Source organism: Dermacentor andersoni, chromosome 9 (assembly GCF_023375885.2).
Source record: "Dermacentor andersoni chromosome 9, qqDerAnde1_hic_scaffold, whole genome shotgun sequence".
In the NCBI taxonomy this organism is placed as follows: domain Eukaryota; kingdom Metazoa; phylum Arthropoda; class Arachnida; order Ixodida; family Ixodidae; genus Dermacentor; species Dermacentor andersoni.
The window spans coordinates 44,475,406-44,495,392 of NC_092822.1; the positions used below are offsets into that span (position 1 = coordinate 44,475,406).

A 19,987-nucleotide genomic window follows, 5' to 3' on the forward strand; every position below is an offset into this window, starting at 1 on the left:
TACCGCAAACTGGGTGAAGTTCTCACTGAATGCCAATTACATTAAATGAAATGCAATGACGACAGCATGAGAGTTTGTCAAGATTGGGAGAGCATGGTTTTCTATTCCTCTTTCTTGTCCTCGCCGCCCTTTTTCTCCATGCCTTCCCGGTGCTTGCGCTGCTTCTTCGTCTCGGCCTCGTCGATTGGAGCCGGCTTCACAAATGGAATGAATTCCCGGTACTCTGCAAGTGTGAGCAAACATGATTCATTTAAAGCCCTCATTTGATTGGCAACGGCGAATGTGCCTGTCACAGAGGAGGAAATTTAGTTGACTGGTTTGACATCTGGCTGGTTACTACCTCGCTAAAACTTGGTTTTCAGTGATGTAGAGCTACTGGCTAATCCACAAGGGAGGCCCTGGTGGCCTGGGCCGCCTTTGAGGCATGCCAGCTGACAGTAATGAGCGTGGAACAAGTCTCTCCCCCCCTCCCACACACACTCCTCCTTCACTGTAATTTTTAATGAGTCTTCTCCCCCCTGGACGGTACCCTGAATCTGCCCCTTTGAAGAGCCTTGTCAAGCTCGGAGCCAGAGAAAGCCTGCCAAAGCTGAATGTGCAATTTCAAAAATTTTAATGCAAATAATTTGGAAACTATTCCAATGCATTGTACCATTTCCACGTTCACCTTAATTTGTAACAGTGGCTTAATTCGAACTCCAAAACATACACTTGAGACTAACTACTACATGTTTAGAAACTGGCTGCAGAGCGATTACACATCACACTGTTGTGTAATGCCACACAAAATGTGTTTGTTGCTCTTCACATTTCAATCTTTGAGAACTGTACACCCATTAACACTGTGTGGAGACCAGGGATTTTGTTAAAAATCTGAATTTCTTGGAAACTCAGACTGCCAACTTGAATCTAAAGAAGGCACCATCAGCACTCTTCGTCTCATGCTGGTTGAGTCGCATTTAAAAAGCAAGAAACAAAAATGCGTTACAGATTACTTCACGCAATAAAAAAAAGATTTTAATTTGCCAATTTTGCCGCTGATTGTAAATTGGGCCTTTCGGATAACTTGACCAAATCTGAAGATTTGGTCAAGCCATCTTCAATCAAATCTTCAGACTTGGTCGATTTTGTCGAGTTATTTGGACCAAAGTCAGATTAGTGGGAGTCGACTGTATCACCGAAAGTACACTGCTTCAGATCTTCAGAACAGCTCACGGAACATGTTGCATGCACAGAGCATCAGTTGAAGTACTGGCGATGGCATGTAAGCACTCACCAGGTGGCATAAATTGCCGCAGGGCCTCAGGCACGACGACGCCCTCCTCCGTCTGGTTGTTCTCCAGGATAGCACAGATCACCCGAGTTGTGGCACACATTGTTGCATTGAGCATGTGCACGTATTCAGTCTAGAAAAAAGTAAAGCGTATCTATGTACAACACAGCCATCTGTCTTAATGTGGATGTGCTGTAGAGGTCACTCGAGTACTGCAACATCCGATCCTCATGCATCATAGCCTGACATACAAGTACAGTTTAATTTCAATACAATGGTCGGTAAAACCGGCGTTATATATTATGTCAGTAAAAATTGGGCACTTGCCAAGAGAACCACCGCAAGGACGTCTGAAGCATGAAGAAAATCCATGTACTAATCACCATTCCAACAGTAACTGTACAATCACAGCACCGGAGTTGCCGCTAGTAACTTTTGCAGGAAACTCCACGCATTCTGCACAGCACTGAACAAAAAGTCGTCACCTGTGCATTCATCTTCTTGGTCTGGCCATAACGGACTAGTAGGCGGCGTGCCTGGTAGTCGAGGCAGTTGGAGCAGGACACCAGCTCTCGGAAGGCACCCGATCCGGGAAACCACGCTTCCAGGTCGTGCTTCTTGGCCGCTGCATTGTTCAGTGCTCCTGGAAAGCGATGAAGTTGGACAGATGATACACGCATGCAGGAAGTGCGAACTATCATGCACTTTGTAAGGCTTAAAGGCCGGCTGCAACGAAATACAGCAGACTTGCGTTTATTAGACTCCGGTCAATTTGATGCCAGCCAAAGGTCCCAATGCGTCTTTACGGAACCAAAGTTTTCTTATTTCAATCCTAACATTTGTCTTTGCTGGATAATTCAAACTTGACCAGTTGGCATGCGCGCATGAACCCTATGGTGATCCTAACAGTGGCCTTGTGAATCTCAGCATGTCTCAGCTGAGCTTAGGAGACAGTGAATGCGCTGGACGCAAGTCGCCCCTTGTTGAAAACGACTATTTTTAGCCTGTAAGATTTTCAAGCAATAATGGTAGCTCACAACGTCCTATTACATAATTTACCCGATTGTAACAAGCGCCTTTCTCTTTTCATAAAAATTGGGGCAAGAATTGCCTGCGTAGTGCAATTGGATACAAAACCATAACTGCCTTAAAGACGTTTGCATACTTTACAGCATAACGCATTCATATTGTGGTGAAGCTGACTTTAGGAAACTTGCCGCCATTGTGCAACACGCGTTGGACCTCTGCCCATTTTTCTTGCAAGAAAATCGGGTGCGCATTAGGTTTATGACTTGTTTGGGAGCTCTAATGTCATTTCTACGTTATTTTACTTTGGACACACGAAAAGTGAGCAGTGCACATTTCATCTGGGGGAATCTCAGAATTGGGTGAATACAGCCGCATAAATGAGTGGTGTCTTGGCGTTTTCTTTCTGCAACTTGTTTAATTCGACCCAACGGATAATTCAATAATTTCATCGGTTCCATCAGAGTTGAATTAACAGAATTTGATGGTACTGGACTGAGTAAAAATTCCAGCTTCAGATAGCATAGGTATTGAGCAGCATCCATGAGGAATTTTACGTTTGAAATCAGTAGATGCATCACAAAACGCTAGCAAAAATAGACGTTTTATATAATGGAAACGTAAAAAATAGTTCTGTCAGTTTTACTACTCAGAGATAATGCATGACCCACAACATATAGAAGCAGCCCAGCTCCTCAAGATGACCTCCAAAATAAGGCTACACCCACAGCTGCCCACGGCGTGCTGAAAAAACTTGGGAAGCGATGTGCAGGGACATATGTCATACAATGGCATCTCATTAATTCAAACATGCTTAATCTGAACTTCAGGTTTATTCAATCTAATGCCATGATCCTGTCAAAATGACGTGCATCTAAATTTGCGAGAACACCAAATAATTTGAATGCATAAGCACTTGCGAAGGTTAATTTGGACACACCGTGCTGCCAACTGCACTCTCAGCGGCCCACCAACTCGGCGGTGACGCTTCCGAACTGGCAGCGCGGCCGCGTTCCGGCTGCTGCTCCCATTTCCCATTGCAAGTACCGTATTTTGGCTTGTATAACTGGCACCAGAAGTTCACAAAATGTAGCAGTAAAGACAGGGGTGCGACTTCACTTCAGCGATAATTTTGCTTAAAAGTGTAGCTTCCCGGCAGTACACGACGCGCTGCCACGAAGCCACAACTTCCGAAACTCGTTACAAATGTGCTAGCTCAGTGCACCTACGCAGTGCTGCATATAAGTCCTACATTCAATCAACTTCCTTTAATTAAAACTCCGCTTAATTAGAACAAACTTTAGGGCCCCTTCGAGTTTGAATTACCGAGATTTGATTGTATATAATGACCACCATGTGCATGCATCATCTGCTTAGGTACCACTTAAAGGCTACTAATGTGAAAATTGCAAGCACAAATTGGAGTTAGCTAGCGCAAGACAGGGGTAACTGGAGATCGCAGGGAGAAGCCTTCATCCTGCAGTGGACATACAAAAGATAGGCTGATGATGATGATGAAAATTACTCAATTACTAGCCCTGCAACTTTGCCAAGATTGCTCCAATAGTATGGTATAGCAGTAATAGTAACTTATATAATAAACTTAGCGAAAGTGAAATTTTGTTGCAGCTGACCTTCAATGGAGCTGTCCAACATAGACAATGCAGCTTCTGCTACTAATGGCAAGTGGGTGTTCCTTGTCTCGGCTACACAAAGCCCATTTTCCTAGTTTGCAAGTACACTTCTCTGCGTTGCATATTTGTTCAACTAGTGGTGGTGCCAGTTGTGATTCAAACGAAGACGAAGTGTTACCTGTTCAGACTGGGGTTTGCCTCTGGAACATGGTTTCATCACAACAGCGAGTCTACATTTTCCATATCTTAGGACAAACTGTGCTAATACGCACTGATTGCAACAATGACTGCACCACTGTTATTAGCCTGGCAAACTGAATAGAGGGAAAGCTAGCTTTACAATTACGAAAAGGGTTCATTTGACAACTCACTCTATTCATGAATAACTTTCCATGGCAATGAAGAAAAAGTTGTGCAGTTAGAGCTTCTGCACGTGTTACTGCACCAAGTATTCTGGTAGCGTATTACGTTGCTTTTAGTTTCTTGGAAGGGATATTAAGGCGAAAACGTTCAATGGCTCATAGATTGAAAAATCTGTAGTCCAGTGTCATTGACACTCCGGCACCAAAATTCAATGGCACCAACATTGATGGTGCCTCCCATGACCACTGGTGGCACTCGAACCCATGACCTTCGGTGGGAGTCGAACCCTTGACCTTTGGTGGGACCAAAATTCAATGGCACCGAAATTGATGATGCCACCACTGATGGTCGAACCCATTACCATTTGTGGGAGTCAAACCCACGACCTTTGGTGTTAATTAAGATGAAATTAAGAAGGCATATTTAAGGCACTCAGACCTCCGACCTTAGGTGGGACTAAAATTCAATGGCGCCAAAATTGATGGTGCCACCATAGATGGCCGAATCCACGACCACTGGTGCGAGTCGAATCCACCACCTTTGGTGCTAATTAAGGCACAGTTAATTAAGGTACATTTAATTAAGGCACTGGAACACACAACCTTTGGTGGGAGAAAAGAAGTAATAGGGAATAATGCGTTCGAATGAGAATGTCAGCTAATTTAATGAATGTCTTGCGAGTGCACAGGCTTACGCTTCTATCCTCTTAGCGTATGCCAAAGTGACTGTCAACTCTTGAATCAGCACAGCTTCCACATCCAACGTTCTACAATCGCACAAATATGGGAGAGAAAAGCAGAAAAGTCAAATTTAACACTCCATGATGTATCTTATCTTATTCTGCTGATGTTGATTTTTTATTTTCCCCAGCTAATGCAGACGAGAATATGGGACTTTTTAAAGGAGTGCTATTAATTGCACATGCTTTGCCTTTGTGGCTCTCCCTTTCTTGCCACAAAAAGTTGTCTGCGAGTATAGATTACTTAAGAAGCCAGATGTTAACATTAAATAAATTGCAAAATGTTATCACCTAGACAATAAAATGCTTGATCTACAAATTATCTTCGCTAAACTCTCATTAACTCTAATTCATATAATCACAAAAGAATTTCAATGTAATCAGTACTCTGATATGAGTAAAACTGCAATGCACTAGCCATGCATTGTGAAATGCAGAAAAGTAATCTGTGACCATAAAGCCACTGTCTGTGCATAAAAACATGACATATCATAACTCAGAGTATGCCAATATCAGCATGGAATACATACAGAGCATTCTGAAGCAATATAATTAAGAAAGTGCTTAGCCACGCTTTTCAAGTACCCATGTTGCTCACCGCCAATCACACCGCCAATCGCATTGCCAATCGCACCGCCACTCTCAAAGCACACATGTCATTGGTGCTAGTGACTGGACCACAGTGTCTACATCACAATGTTAAGTCTGAGTGAGCATGTTATATCAGAACTTTAAGACTCGTTAACAGCTTCTCACCTGACACAATGCTGACCACACGGTAAGGAATGCCCAGCTTTTGACAGAACTCTTCCGCATTGCCAATCATCTCGTCAAACATCTCCCACGACTTGTTGTCGTGCGGTGAAGTGATGCAGAACTGCTCTACCTGGTGGAAAGCAATTCAATGATGAGATCAGCTGACGTCATAAGCCGGAGATGCAAGGAGCAAGTTGCAAGAAGGTGCCTCTTTCATAAACCATAAGTACAGGTCATCAGACTTGCTGTAACAGTCACGTAAACATTTGCGCATGTGCATGAATAAAGTATAATGGCAATTCAAAAGATACTTGCATCACCTGAAATTCTAATGATCTATAACAGACCGCAATCACAGCAGCAAAGCAAAGGTAAAACAGTCCTGTTTATTTATAGTGATTGCGTTTAATTGAAGGTGTTCTCGGTAGCCTTGGAGTAGACACTGCTGGAATACATAACTTCCCACTTATTCCTTTGCCTAAATAGCCTGCGTTCACTGCAAGCTGCAGTGAGCCCTTTTCAAGTACGTAGATAGCTGCCAAGATCATGGAACACACAAGTTCAGTACATTGACTTTGCAACTGTATACAGTGGCCGTACTCCTCTTACACTGACAGGTCTCTTGGCCCCTCAGAAATTCCTATCACCCATCGCAGCCCAGTAGAGCATTGGAGTCATTCCAAGGCTTTTGATGGGAGTTGATAAAAATTTGTACCACCACAAAATTTGGATCCACCATGACCATATCACTGAGATTCTACAACATAATGCAACCACGAATGTAACGATATGGCGGCTTTCAAAGACCTGGAAGGGTGTTCTGTAAGTGTACCATTAAGTGGACAGTCCATCTCAGTGCACACCGATCGGATGATTGGATGGAGCTTGAAGCTGACAGGTCAGGCAGGCGCCAATCGTCACCACTGGCTCTCAAGCTCTATCCATTCAGCATGCGCTGAAATGGACAGTCCACTTAGTTGGACACTTACAGTATAACCCCCCTGGTCTATGACATGAATTAATGCCATGCCATGCAATCATAACCACTGGCTTTAATATACGATGCTTTAGCATAGCATCCTGTGCAATTTGCCAAGAGTGTGTGCCTTTGGTGAGAGCGAGGCCACCTACACATGTGCTAAGGTCCACATGAATGTGCATCACAATGTATTATACTAAACTGAGTTGAGTTGAGTTGTTGAGTTGAGTTGAGTTGTTGTAGGCTACTGGTGGGATTAGCCTTGCAGTTGCTGCCGGCAACTGCTCCACCGCAGCGACACTTAAAATGAGTAAATCGCATAATCAGACACAGACCACACAAAATACAAATGGTCACTCCTCAGTTCACCATGTGGAGGCCAAATCTGTGTCCTGTAGGTAATTTAAAAGAAGGCGAGAGACCTCCTTCCTACACAACCGGTTCCCGCGCGGGAAAACAATGTCTTGAAAAGAGCTGTGAGGAACTCCTGTCTTCTTGAGAGACCCGAATAACTCCTTCCTTTCCGCGTTATACACAGTACAGCACATTAGGTAATGTTCTATGTCACTGCACACACCACACGTTGAACATAATGGTGATAACGCCAGGCCAGTCTTATACATCCACGCAGGGGATGTAACTAACACAAAGTCATAAAAGCCTCTGTATAGAGAGCTAAACTGATGCCCTGCAATCCAATGAAACTGATATTTATTTATTTATTTATTCAAATACCCTAAAGGCCCTCTTGGAGAGGGTATTACATAGGGGGGGCACACGAAACACACTAATAAGAATATGCGAAAAAAAATAGTAAAAATAAACAATTCAGCAAACATATTAAGAACACCACAAAATACGCATACACCAATATTGGAAGTGGATTAAAGTTCGAATAAAGATAAGAATGAAGTGTGAAAATCGAAACACCGGGGGTTCAAGGATAACACAAAAAGAGAAAAAACTGCAATACGATGTCAAACAAGATACTATACTATACTATACAAAAAATACTATACTATACTGTACAAAGGTATACTATACGATACAAAGGTATTAAATTAGCCCTGAAAAGAAATAGCTAACACCAAAGACGCATAAAGACGTCAAGTTCTGATATGATTCCACAGCATTTGATGAAATTGATCGGTGTTAACTTCAGTGGCAATATCAGATGGTAGGTTATTCCAGTCAGCTATGGTTTTGGGGATGAATGATTGTGCGTATTGGGCCGAGTGGCAAGCTGGGCGTTTGACTTTGCAGGGGTGATCACGGCGAGGAAAAATGACAGGGGGTGACGGAAAGAAGTCGTCGCGCAAACGATCATGATGATAAAGTTTGTGAAAGAGAGATAGGCGGGCGTGTTTCCGTCGTAGTGATAGCGGAGGCAGTTCGGCACGAATTTTTAAAGATGTAACACTGGAGTACGGAGAAAAATCTGAAAAAATGAAGCGAACAGCACGGCTTTGCAGGGATTCAATGTTACGTATAATGTAGTCTTGGCTCGGGTCCCAGATGGCACATGCATATTCAATTTTAGGCCTGATTAACGTGGTGTACGCGAGTTTCTTTAGGTGTGAAGGCGCTTGCTTTAGTCTGTGTTTCATGATTCCGAAAGTACGGTTAGCAGATGCAAGAGTAACGTTGATGTGATGATGCCATGTTAGATCCGATTGCAAGTTGATTCCTAAGTATTTGTACGTGGTAGTAAGTTCGACAACATTGTTACCTATAAAGTATGAAGTTGGAATACGGGAAGAGGAGTGCGTAAATGACATGCACTTAGTTTTAGTATGATTTAGGGTCATTTGCCAGTCTGAACACCATCTGTTTATTGCGTTGAGGTCTGACTGCAAAGCTTGATGATCAGTGTCAGTAGAAATGGTACGGTAAATTACGCAATCATCGGCGAACAGTCTTACTCTGGACGACATGCAGTTAGGCAAGTCATTAATGTAAATTAGAAAAAGCAAAGGGCCAAGCACGCTCCCTTGTGGAACGCCGGACGTGACAGGAATAAAAGAGGAGTTGCAATGATTAATATTTGTGAATTGAGTTCGAAAAGACAAGAAATCTTTTATCCATGCAATGACTTGTGCGTCAATGTTAAAATGTTTAAGTTTCAGTAGTAGCCTGTGGTGAGGAACGCGGTCAAAAGCTTTGGAAAAATCTAAGAATATTGCGTCGACTTGGTTGCCAGCGTCAATACATATATCTGCTAGATGCTGGCCAATATCGGAGACAATGCTTGTAACCAGCTGAAGACAAGGATGCTTGGGCAAAGCAGCATTCAGCCCGATACCTTGAGCCTAACAGTTGCTGTGTTTGCTGTGTCGTTACTACAGTACTCCTTTGCTCTTCAACCCTGTGCTCAAGTGCTCTAGATAAAAGCACTAAAGACTGTACAGGCACAAATCACCATCATCACCACCCTATCTACTACGTCCACTGCAGCACGGAGACCTCTCCCTGTCTTCCATCCCTGGCTTATGCTAGCTGATTCCAAGTTATGCCTGCAAATTTCTTAATTTCATAACACTACCTAGTTCTCTGCCGTCCTCAACTGCATTTCCCTTCCCTTGGCACCCATTCTATAACTCTTAATAGACCACCAGTTATCTGGCCTACGCATTACATGGCCTGCCCAGCTCCATTTTTTTCTCTCTTAATGTCAACTCGAATATTGTCTACCCTATTTGCTCTCTAATCTACATAGCTGCACATATACAATACAATACAACTTCGTTCATTTATATACAGGCGTGCACCAGACAACGACAGGCACCAACCAATATCTTGCCTTGGCACCCATTATTAACTCTAATAGGAGACCGGTTATCTGCCCTATGCATTAAATGGCCTGCCCAGCTCCATTTTTTACCCTCTCAATGTCAACTAGAATAGTGGCTACCCCCATTTGCTCTCTAATCTGCACAGCTACAAATACGATACAATTTTATTCATTTGGATACAGGTGTGCAACAGCCAACAACGTGCACCGCCAATGTTCTGCTTTGGCACCCATTTGATAACTCTAATATAGACCATCAGTTATCTGCCGTATGCGTTAAATGGCCTGCCCAACTCCATTTCTTCCCTCTTAATGTCAACTAGAATATTGGCTACCCCTTTTAATCTTAATCTGCACAGCTGCAATGACGTGCACCAACCAATGTGCTGCCATGCCTTCTCGTACTGACCTTCTCAAACTGGTGGACACGGAAGATGCCGCGAGTGTCGCGCCCATGTGAGCCGACCTCCTGACGGAAGCAGGTGGAGATGCCAGCATAGCGGATGGGCAGAGCTTCTGGCGACAGCCACTCGTCCCTGTGGAAGGCTGCGATGGGTTGCTCCGAGGTGGCGATCAGGTACTTCTCGTCCACCGCACCATCGCCGCCCTTGCCAATCACCTGGTTGTTAGAGAGACTGCATTGGCTGATTGATAGTTGAGAGTTTGATTTCCTAAAACAGCACAGGGGTTATGGAAAGCATCATAGCGGAGAGTTTCACATTAATTTTGACTCAGGGGGCCCCTTAACATCCACCCAAAGCATGGTACATAAGTGTTTTTGCACAGTAAACCTGAGACCTTGTTCAATCAGTAAACGCAACTGAGTCACTGCACCAGGTGTCCCTCAAGAACCACGTGAACATTTTAAAGTATTAAATAGTGAACACAGGAAATGTCCTTATCAATGAATGGACCATTTATTTGAAAGGATGGCCATGAAAACCTGACATAATGGCACAGAAGAGTCGCGACTGTTACGCCTATATTGAATGGCTTCTGTCAGCACATTCGATGTAAAAGACAGTACCTATATACAGGGCAGGGTGCCCCTTCCCTCATCACTTGTGTTACACTGATGCTGCACCACCCACGATGCAAACTGGGTGCAGAATACTGTTCACACAATCGATACTTCGGCCACCAGTGGTCACTCAATGGCCAGCTACATGAAGTCGCACAGCCCTGCGATTCGAAGTGGACTGATTCTGAATGTCAGTGAGCACTTCAGACAGCGCAACAGTGTCGCCAAAGGAAAGCATGGTTGTACTGAACTTGAACGTCACGCCACATTCGTTTATAGTGTCCAAAAGTTTTTGGTAGCTGGACTGTTAGAATAAAGCAAAAAATGTGAACTGAAATAAACATTGTGATAATTAGTAAAAGAACTATCTAAAGGGACACTAAAGGCAAATATTAAGTCAAGCTAAAGTGATAGATTAGTGCTCGAGAATCTCTAAGGCGTCAATATTATCGCGAACAAGGCCTTAATAATCGAGAAATTGAGGTAAATGCAGGACATGGTTAGAGACTCCCCCGGGATATTCAAGCACTTGCCCAATGACGAAAGCACTCTTCAGTTAAATTCTGTAGCTAGTACTCGGACATTCATTGCAAAAAACATCCTTGTATTGTATTATTAGACGAAATAGTGTGCTACTCGTCCAGTTCTATTTCATTTTTTCGAAAAAAGAACTCACTGAAATTACCCTTGACAACCACGCGGGTGGTTGAAAGGTTTCATTTTCGCTTGACTCCGCACTGCCCGTGCTTTCACGTTCCACTATTTTCGTTATCACGTAGTGCTGCGCTGGTTTTGCTGGCTCACGAAACGCACAAACTGCAAGTAGCAGAGAATTCAACTTCCATGTGATGACGCGGGCTGCCCGAACGATCTACGCCACTTGACCAAAAGCAGCTGCAGTGGCGAACCAACCACTCTGTCTTGGCTCGGTAGTGCCATCTGTCGGGCACCGCTTTACTCAATGACGACAGCAAAGGGTGGCGATGGTGTACGCAATATCACCCCTCCCCCAGTTGGGTGGCGGGAGATTTGAATTTCGAAAAAGGCATTCGGACCCTTCAGATGCAATTTTTCTCATAAACTAAGTCTTTTTTTTTTGGCACGAAACAAGCGTTGCGAGGTTTCTGGAATGGTATTCAAATAATGCACGTTGACTTAGTATTTGCCTTTAGTGTCCCTTTAATCACAGGCACTATCTGCTTGAGTAGTCCTGACTCCGTGATAACGATTTTGCGGAAGCATGCAGGTTGCAAAGACTTGACGTGGTTCATGGCTGGTGACATATGGACGCTCGTTCGCACCAACCCTTTAGAGTTACGATGGCCTAATGCTTCGGCCTAGCCCAGATACCACAGCTTCATAAAAGAACCCTTAATCTGTGCGTGGTTACATGGTTATACCTCTGTTACCTGCAAAAACTAAAAGAAGATTAAAAAGGAACGCTATATAAGTTTGAAGTGAAGAAACTGCAGATGAAGCTAAAGTTGATAAAATTTGGTGAAAGATCTTTAAAAATTATTTTAATGCTGAAGATGTTGACTGTGGATAAAAAGAAAAAAATTCAGTGACTTCTTTCTGTATAGGGATACTGTGAACAGACATGTTCCACAGTCAGAGCAGAAATAATCTACACCACGGACAAAAGAAATATTTGCGAAATATTACCGAAACTGAGCCTGAAATTTCGACTGCTGTTATGCATAGGTTCTACATAAGGGTGGCACTGCTGCTGGTAGATTTGAATAAATGAGCAGGTCCGAAAACTCGGCGTCTGAAAAATCGGAAGGTAACTATATCTGCATTCTTCTGAAGTGAGATTCGCCCTAAAATGACTACAAATGAAAAACCTCTAAGTTCTTGCAGACAATACGACAGTCATAAAAAAACTCTACAAATTGGACATTTCATGATAAAACTGAAAATGTTGACTAGTGCAAACATCCCACTTTAGCACCTCTTCAACCTTTCCATACAGCAGAGAACAATACAAGTATACCTGGTAGCGAAGCTTCCATAGAAGCCCACACATTCAAAACATGGTGGTTCATGGGGCTTAGCACCATCTGTATAACGAGGGAACCCTTTTGGCGGAAGAATAATGTGACGCCAGATCCATTAAAAATAAAAGTGACGTCATTTTGTTCTCAAAGGCACAATATTTGTTTTAATGGCCTGCCATTAGAGCTGTATATTCAAATTCCCCGCCATTCGACTTGATGGGCGTTTCAAGCTTTCAACGCGGAAAGTGATGCAGCAGAAGGTCAGCCGTATGGGCATCGAAATTACACCCCTGCACAAAACATACTTTCTTTGGAGGTCGACGAAAGCTTTAGGCGTAGAGTGCTGGTCCTATCGCCGGATGCCAAACCCATTGACCAGCGCAGTGGCACGAAAACAACTAAAGTAAACAATCATCTGGTGGTCGTAACTCACTACTTTTGACTGAACAGGTTAAGAAACGATGAAGCTACCCGCGTCACCAAATTCAGACAAACGTCAACAAGCAAACCAGCACAACGTCTGAGGGGGGCATCTTGTAACAGGTGAACTTTGCAAGCGCGCCTTTCTGCACACTGCAAGTGATAGCAGAGTCAACCCCTCTTACGATGGACCATAAAAAAAGATAATTACTGATAATGACAACATTAAATAGAGTTGTCTTTTCTTTACTCGTCACGCATATATAAAATTGAATAGTAATTTTATTTTCGTTGAATGAATTTAACTGTCTCTTCCTTTAGTTAAAAAACACCTTTTTCTTTTCTAATGTTTGTTCCCTCCAAAAAAAGTCGCGCTTCAATTGTTGCTACCATAACCACCATTGTTGATGTCGGTGACAATTTGTTCTGAACCGCTTTTCGCCCAAAACTTCGTGACCTATTTGGATCGACCTTGCAGAGAGTGACAAAAATTTTGCCAAATTTACCAGAAGCTCCCTAAAAATTTGGCACTCAGGCTACCATGTTTGCACGTAAGCATTCAAGCAGCCCATAATAAAGAAAAAAAAACTGCAACAACAACAAAAAAAAAAAAACGGCACTAGCCCACCAATGCTAATAAAAGCTGCCATCTAGTGCCAAAAGGTCCAACAAGAAGCAAGCTGACCAATATACTCGTCATTGGTTCTCACTGCAAGGTATTCTTCCTTGTGACAAAACAATATTCGTATCACCTATACTGTATCACCAATACTCGTATCACCTATACTATTTTGCATGCAATTCTTGTAAAACTGACATCGTTGATGAATAAACTTGAACTGGAACTGGAACAAATTTCAGTGATGACTACATTCACCAGTGGTAGTGAAAGGGGTTAAAAAGGTTCAACCAAGGCTGCTGCATAAGTACGTGCGTGCACACCACTTCAGCCGCCCACCTTGTAGAGCTCCTCGTCGAACTGGCTGAGCTGCGCCACCTCCTGCATGATTTCCTTGCGCATGAAGAAGGGCGTGTACAGGGGCGAGTAGCCCTTGGAGTGCAGCATCTGCAGCGACAGCTGCAGAAGGGCTTGCTCCAAGAACACAGCTGCATTCTGCACACATCAACGAGGGAGCAACATGTTCTCGAGCACACTGTAAATATCCAAAACTATTCATAACGTGTTTGTCAGTAAGCTCACATTGTAAAAAAGTGACATAATGCTCGGTAAATTTTGTCAACCTTAAAGGAGTACTGACTAGGGTAGCCAACCATCCTAAATTCAGCAAGACAGTCTTGTTTTTTTAGGTAGTAAATGTCCCTGAGTCTTGACTTGACCCAGTCGGAGGCGCCCAAAAGTCCCGACTGTTGCTTTTTTTTCCTGCTGGATAACAATAGACCAGATTTTCATTCCTAAGATGCCTGACAGCTCATTTGTACATTCTTCCCTTTAGTCTTGTGTTGGAATCGTCATAAACATAACGGTTGTGTTGTTTTTGTCTTGGTTCTAGTTCTGTTATAGGCCCTAGCTGTTCCCAGCACCTCTCTCTTATTGGTAACCATGTTAGCCAGGCGCCTTTCCTGTTGTTAATTGCAACACGACAGGAACAAAAAATTTGTTCAACTTTGCTACAGATACACACTAGTGGCCCCTGGCACTGACACTGAGTCGGTCAGTGCCACCAGCTAGCCTACCCTTCCTCCCCTCAGGCAATTTCCTGCAAGAATGATATAGCGACCACAAACTCTCTCCAAACGTAACTGCAAACCAACCATGAGGTAGTAGCCACGCCCACCAGCTGTGACCGAGCCCCGATCACCATCCATGCCATTGATCATGACAATCAAGTCGACGTGCGAGTACTTCTTTTTTGCCTCGACATCTCCGTGGGTCTTTATCACAGCGTTTTCATCCTGGAGAAAAACAAGAAATCAAAAGTCACTCAGAGCAGAAGAAATTGCTGCCTCTACCACCACTGAATTTGGAATTGTATGGTATTTTACGGCAGCAAGATCACCACAGCCAAAACCAAATTATTGCTTCCAAATAATGATGTACCGTAACAACAACAACAATAACAACAACAATAATAATAATAATAATAATAATAATACCACAAGTGACATGGCAAAATTACAGAAGTTCCATTCTCATATTTGCATAAAATATAAGTTAGACATGGGATAGGATTGAATGATCTGTTCATTTAGCCATTCCATCAAACTTTCCAGAGGTCTGCTCCAACACAAAAATTTAAAGAAATCTATTCCTTTCTTATAGTAATGTTAAAGATCCACAACCAAACACCATCAGCAAATGAAAGCACACAACACACACATACACACACAAGAATACAGTGGCTTTCCAAGAGTTCTTTGGCTCTGAACTCATCTAATGCAACAGTAGCAGGCTCCCACAACTGGAACCTCCATCTACTCAAGAACTCACTTAATTAGCAATACACACAGTAACATCCTCGTCTATGCGATCCACACAACCCTGCACAAATTGCCAAGTGTCAAAGCTGCATGATAGCACAGTGGTTAGCGTGTCCAGCTCCCAGGTGCCCATTGCAGCGGGGCATGCGTTCAAGGGGCAGTGGCAGACAAAGTTTATTCGTTTTTGCCCTATAGCGGGGGTAAAGCTGAGGACGAGGAGATGACTGACGATGACCCAATGACGCCAATGGCTGCCATCATCAGTGCAACAGAAAGGACAGACAGACTTTGGAGCCCTTAGCTGCTCTCGCAACTACTGTCACTTTGTTGTACAGTATTGCATACTTTCTCTGCTAACCTTTCCATGCTTTATATTCTTTTTAAATCCGGTCATTGCTTCAGAGCCTGACAACCCCAGCCATATGGTCCCTTTTGCAAACAAGCAAGATCAAAATAAACTTAACCAATAATGATGGGCTCATTGGTGCAAGCTGCTGAAAGGTGCCAATCATAGTTGAAAAATTCAGTCTATACCAGGTTCGATTGCAACCAAAAGTGGCCCACGTGACCAGGGTATTAGAAGAGGAGGAGGAAAGGGACACACACCTCATCGTTAGAGACAACGCACGACTCGTGAAGCCAGTTGCCCATTTCACGGAGCGCAGCATTTCGTTCCGCTTCGTAGGTGTCGAGGTCCTTGTTGCACTGAATTATGGCTTCGTCGATGAGTACTCTAATTCGCTTTATCTGGTTGACAGTGAGGCTCTGAAAAGAAAGAAGCAGAAGCACCAAAGTCTGGCTCAAAAATTCTCTACAGAGATGGCAAAAAGGAAAAGCACCAAAATTTAATAAATGCTGCGATTTCTATGAAACCACACATCCACGTGAAGTGAGAGATTGAGAAAAATTTCATGATGAGAAATGCAGAGGTCAGCTTGCAGTACATTCCTCTATCCAGCTACTCTGTAATGGGGCAAGAAAGAGGAACAAACAAGATGGACAATGATACATGAATAAGGCAAAACACGTAGCTGGCAAGTCTACTCATAGCTTTGTGTTCAGGCCTGTACCTCAAAGCAGGCAAGAGCATCAGCCAACTGTACAGGGTGGTCCTTTATGAAAGGGAACACGCGAGCGCGTGGCCTCTGCTCTGCAGAGGCTGCTTAGAGCGCCAGCAACAGGCAGCAAGGGGAAGCACGTCTGCTTGTAGTGCCACCTACAGGCGGCCAGACTAAGCAGACACGGCTGATAGGCTGTGGACTGCCTCCCACACCAGGTCTGGTATCAAACCGCACTTGGTATGCTAGCACATTGGAAACGTGGAAGGACCAACATCTGCCCACTAATTAATAGGCACTCCCAGCACATTTTAATGCACAAGCATTCTTTGGCGAGGACCGCAGCAAGATCTGTCCGCCATGCGAAAAGTGTAATGCCTTGTGTATCTGCCCAAAAATGCGTAATGTGCGACGTTATGACATTTAAGCATTATAATAGTGTAAATGTAGATGATTGGCAGCTTTATAAGCGACGCGGAACAATTGAAAAAAAAAATTTCGATTAGAGAGAATAACAATAGAGATACATAGCTTCCACAGAACATGTATCGGGAAACCTAGAGTAGGAGTGGGCCAACTTGAAATTTGGGTGTAGGCCAACATAAATTTGGGAGTGGGCCAATATAAATTTGGGGGTTGGGACAACTTGAAATTTTGGGGCTGGGTCAACTTGGAATTTAGAGAAATTTGAAGGCGGGCCAACTCAAGTTTGGTAGTGGGTCAAGTTGAAATCTGCAGGTGGGCCAACCTAAATTTGGGGTAGTCTTATGCACACTTTGACCGCTCCAGTAGCGTTTCTGCGGTACTTTCTTTTTGCAGTACGGGCCCCTGGCTACCCACTCCTCCCATAGCGTGAATAAACCTCACCTGATTCTGAGCGGTTTAGGAGAGAAGTGCACTCAAGTGAAACTTTAGCTTTGGTAAATAAATGTAACTTTGTTATCTACTATTCAGGCTTAGTTACTTCTATAATGACAATGTTTGCTTAATTACTTGACCTTAGTTAAGGTTATGATGAATACATTTATATCTGTAATTAATAATTAAGAGTACTTAATTCGGTGTAACTAATCTCAAGGTACCCTTAATCCTTGATTAGGCTCCATTGGTTGAACTTTAGTACCTTTTGATTAGTCTAATAATTTATCATAAATTAATTTTATTTAGCCTCAGTATTCCTAATTGCCCTCAATTAATCGACATTACACTTCAGCAATTCTATTAGTTAAGTATTAACTTTACTTACACTTACACCTCTCAGTACTCACTATGTATAGTCAAAATCATAAATAACATTAGTCATACGTAGTCATAAGGCATTCTCATATACACCTCCGTAGGACCTCATGTACACCTATGCATGCAGTGCATCGTGTCACGCTTTACAGACAGAAAAACGAACGAATGGTCGGTCTAAGTTCACAGGAAAGAAGCCCTAGAACGCTTACACATTAATATAGGTACGCCAGGAGAACCTGATAACTACCGGGCGTGTGTTGATGCTTCCACATTTCCAGTGCGCTTGCGTATACAACGCAGTTTGCTAGCAGCAGGCGTTGCACCGCAGGCCCCGCTCCTTACACAAGAATCATGCGAGGAGGGGGGAGAAGGGGTTCCAGCTAATTCTTGCAGGCGCTTGCCTATTGGCCATGTCTGGTTGTTCTGGCCTCCAACAGATGACGCCACAAGCAGACGTGCTTCTCCTTGCTGCCACTTTAAGCAGCCTCCGCAGAGCATTTGCCACGCGCTCGCGTGTTCCCTTTCATAAAGGACCACCCTGTACAAACTGCAATAACGCAATCAGCCAACTTGATTTCACCTTATTACATAGGAGAATACATGCACCCCATGTGTCAGTTAAAGGCAAATAATCTAGTAACGAGCGCAGCACGAAACAACCAAACTGCCATGATGTTGCTATTCAGCTGCTGAACATATGGCGGTGCGCTTGGCTCCGAGACGCTGTATATGTACTCTGATGGAGGTGCAGAACAGGTGCGCAGTGGGGAGCAATGGCAACTTGTGCAAGTTGAGAGTCACATGCGGCTCAACAAATAACCTCAAATCCATCCGTAAAGCATCTCTTATGGCCCTGGCAAACCTCTGGAATTTCAAAATAATTTGATTGATCGACCAGCATCATGCATTAACAGGTTCAGCCTGTGTTGCATGGTTGATGTCATTTTAATGTCAAATTTTCTCGGCAAAGCAACTAATCAGTGCGAATGAGCATAATACGTCATAACGATGGGCACAAAATTCGTCAATGCATGACAGCATCGCACGTATAAAAGCTACTGTTTAAAAATGGGTCAAAACTGTTGGTGCAAGTGATTACGAGATGAAACTTTCTTTCATTTCACTTCGTCGGTAACATGCCAAGGTTCACTGTTAGGGATGCTGGTGTGAAAATATAGTGGGCTGTGGACTGCAAAGTTCTCTCCAGTAGGTTGTGAAAAGCTAATCAGGAAGGTGATATTGTGATTTACCTGTAGCACCTCCGATGTAAGTTCGCTCAGCCTTTCAACAACACTGTCAGGTAAGTGGTCGCCTTCGCCGACGTTCTCCTTTTTCTGAAACCGGGAGAAATACCGAAAGAAAACAATGAACAAGCCCTGCTGGCCGCTAAGACATGACAAAACAATGAAACGCGAGCAACATACTGCGTGACAGTATTACAATAGCTAGTTTTCCGGAACATTATAAAAGAAAATGAAAAAAAAAAAACTGAAGGCGGCACATGTTCGTGGCAAACCTTGCTGGCGGCATCGGTCCGACGTTGAAACTCAAGTCGACACGTGATAAGATACACCAGCAACCTAGCACGAACTTCTGAAGCCATGCCCACCTGAGTTACGTTTCAGGTTCGATTCAGCGTGAAATTTGTAGCAGGTCGCCCCATTCAAGCAACGCGGCAATTTGCACTTGACTAGCTGTGCTCGCCTTACCTTCATTTTCTGGCCAATCTCCTTGCTGCACAGGTTTTTCAACTTGTTCCAGTTGTCCAGTTGATGCCTCACTGCGACAAACGGAGCACGGCAACGAAACATCAAACTTCATATTTAAAAAAAATTTCTTTCCGGCGAAGTTTATATTCTGCAACACTCCGAGAAACCGAGTGACGAAACGAGGGGCCACGATTGCTGCATACGCCACGCGCATGCAAAGCGGCAAACGTGGTTTACCAGCCGCTTGTCACACGCACGCAATGCACCGCACACACAACTCACGTTTTCGCCACACTGTATCGGCATCGACGACTTTGTCCACGAGTCCGGGATCCTTAAAACGTCTTCGCTGGTTCTCCCGTATCTTTTCGGGGTCCCCGCCCTTGTCGGCGCGGAAAAGTTCTAGGTCCAAAACCATGTTTCTTCTTGCCGGCTGGTCGATGCGTAAACCCTGAAGTTGGCGAGGCTGGCGAGGCGAGGCAGTCAGAGGGCCGGGCCGGCTTGGAGCAATGCTTGCGAAGCAACGCGTGGCAGTTTTTG

General features: G+C 43.8%; 1 protein-coding gene across 1 annotated transcript; it reads right to left on the reverse strand.

Moving 5' to 3' along the window:
- Window positions 1-73: 73 nt before the first annotated feature.
- On the reverse strand, window positions 74-19,942 carry SerRS (Seryl-tRNA synthetase). Its single transcript, XM_050175639.3, has 11 exons — window positions 19,730-19,942; window positions 19,448-19,518; window positions 18,989-19,072; window positions 16,048-16,206; window positions 14,776-14,916; window positions 13,961-14,116; window positions 9,971-10,180; window positions 5,792-5,921; window positions 1,759-1,916; window positions 1,277-1,406; window positions 74-223 (listed from the first exon to the last, which is right to left on the reverse strand). Exons 1-11 carry the CDS (start codon window positions 19,863-19,865, stop codon window positions 102-104), a joined length of 1,497 nt encoding a protein of 498 aa, XP_050031596.1. The 5' UTR covers window positions 19,866-19,942; the 3' UTR covers window positions 74-101.
- Between the last annotated feature and the right edge of the window lie 45 nt (window positions 19,943-19,987).